The 2,262-nt window shown below is 43.9% G+C and overlaps 1 protein-coding gene across 1 annotated transcript; it reads right to left on the minus strand.

The window, feature by feature from the left end:
• Positions 1–243: 243 nt before the first annotated feature.
• On the minus strand, positions 244–1,724 carry nog1 (noggin 1). Its single transcript, XM_076266845.1, has one exon. It carries the CDS (start codon positions 1,258–1,260, stop codon positions 592–594), a length of 669 nt encoding a protein of 222 aa, XP_076122960.1. The 5' UTR covers positions 1,261–1,724; the 3' UTR covers positions 244–591.
• Positions 1,725–2,262: the final 538 nt, after the last annotated feature.

A 2,262-nucleotide genomic window follows, 5' to 3' on the forward strand; every position in this document is an offset into this window, starting at 1 on the left:
GCGTATAATACTATTAATCTACTGCAGATCGCTAGTTCTCAGAGATCTATGATATTGTGTCTTCAGTTCACATTTCTGCAAACAGGCATAGCCTGTTGTAAAAATAATGTCAAAATTGATGTGATTAGCAAGCATGGCCTTCAAGGCAAATGGAAATGGCAAAATGCACCAATATGTTCGTTTCAGTGGTTTTATTTTACAGACGTTTTATTATATGAATATAAAGAATAAATAGCAGTTACTCTTAATTTACATGATAAATCATTGAAATGTACCATTTGAACGCAACTGTCCTACAAAACTTTTATAACCAATATTTAGTTTGAGGTCGATAGATCCACATCTTCCAAAGAATGGAAAACGGCTCTTTGACAGCAATGCGCCATTAGCTTCAATATAAATACAAAAGTTATAACCAATATTTTCCACAAATACAGTAGACTCTGGTTACACATAATACTGTCTTTTTACAAGAAGCTATATCATTACATGGCACCACATATACAAAAAATACATTCCTCCTACACTTGGTAGTGCATACAAAATTACAATGTAATTATAACTTATATCGGGCACAATTTTGTCGTACTTTCAGTTCGCGCAAGAACACTTGCATTCGGTGATAATTGGATACTGAACTGGTATCCACGCACATTTCAGTCCACCTTTCCTCTGAAGACATCTCCATCTCAATATTGTGATATGAGTAGATTTGGCGGGTTTGCAGACCATTCCCTCTGGGACAGAACAAGAGCGCTTACTGTAGCAACTTCCCACCCGTACATATCTGGGCCAAAATCGGTTCCCGAGGTCGTTCCATGTGTAAACAACTGGACAGTGAGAGTACGACCAAAGCCACAACTGCAGCCTCCGTCTCAGCTTTTTGCTGGGTTTGCGTTTCTTGCCAAACTGAATGTCAAAATCCATAGCCTTGATGTCCCTAGGCATGGCACCAGTGGGAGTGTGCTGGAGCTCCAAGTCATCCAGCTCATCATTCCCCGTGTATCTGTCCTGGGGTGGTGTGATGGACATGAAACGGCTGTCAAAATCCCCAAGTACACTTTTCAGTTCAGTTTCATTAAGGTCCCTTTCTTTAGGATCGAAGACGGGGTCTGGGTCCTCCTTTAGATCCACAAGTGGCAAACTGTCACTTGGGATGGGACGAAGGAGGTAGTAATGCTGACATACACCCTCTTCTATCCGCACACCAAAAGAGAACACCAACAAATACATTGCAACACAATAATGTGTTTGATCCATGTCTATTTGAGTCTTGGTCGTGATTCAAAAATCTGGGCTTATGAAGGATAAAGGTATTTTTCCTCCGTTTGGAATTGTTGCGATGTGCACGCTCTCCCCAAGATTCCGAAGTAAATCCACTTTTTGAGTCAGGCAGCTGCTTTCTCCATAGCAACCGGTGACTGGTAGTGAAGCTGAGCAGTAAGCCTATGTCTGACAGTCTGGCTAGTTCGTCCACAGTAGTACGTTTGGATTTTCGCCGAAGGAAAGGGGACAAACTCGAGCGCTTCACTTCTTTCAGAGAGTGACAGCATCAGCAACTTTCCCTGAGCTGAGCCTCCTCCAGCGCGCTCGTGGTCACTATCAGCTTCAGGGGGTTCCTTCGCGAATTTAAGCACCTCACGCGAAGAATCTGCATGTTTCTCCCCTTTTCTTTTGGTTGACAAGATGAGGGTAACTCGCCTCGTCTGATATATCCTCACGGGCTGTGATGTAATACATAAACCCATTAAGAGAGTGGGCTTGCTGAAGGAGATCCCCGACACCTCCTTCGTCGGAAAGGCGGGGTTGGGGTGGGGTAGAGGGAGAGGGAATTGGTGGGAGGTGAACGGTCTCTTGGCCGCCATCTGTCGGTAGCCTACATAACATTGCGTCTCCAAACATTCCTCTACTACTGCATAGCCTACTATACAAGAGCCACTAGCTGCACTGGAGTTGTTTTAATTGCAACACCACTGAACAACACGCTATTTGTGCGTTCATTCTAAGCGCGGTTATTTTTTAAATGCATTTACCACTGTATTGTAGAGGGTTCATCAAATGTGCTATAAGCTTTCCATAGAATACATGTGGCATAATAGCTGGTATAGACTCCTGGTGTACTAAGACGTTGCAATGGAAAGCATAATTTGTTCACCTCCCCACTGTCAACTGCTGTGGTGGTGGTGGGGGGGGGGGGGGGGGTCATTCTCTATGCGTAATTTAATGGAAGAACTTGCCAGAGGCAACATCAGCCATAAACTG

This window comes from Alosa pseudoharengus, unplaced genomic scaffold (genome assembly GCF_046254945.1).
Source record: "Alosa pseudoharengus isolate Yale_2024_CS ecotype anadromous, Long Island Sound unplaced genomic scaffold, YU_APseudo_1.1 YU_APseudo_1.1_scf_4, whole genome shotgun sequence".
Classification (NCBI taxonomy): domain Eukaryota; kingdom Metazoa; phylum Chordata; class Actinopteri; order Clupeiformes; family Clupeidae; genus Alosa; species Alosa pseudoharengus.

Bases quoted from the DNA above. Each gene is read 5' to 3' on its own strand.
- nog1 (XM_076266845.1), bottom strand. From the start codon at position 1,260: ATGGATCAAACACATTATTGTGTTGCAATGTATTTGTTGGTGTTCTCT.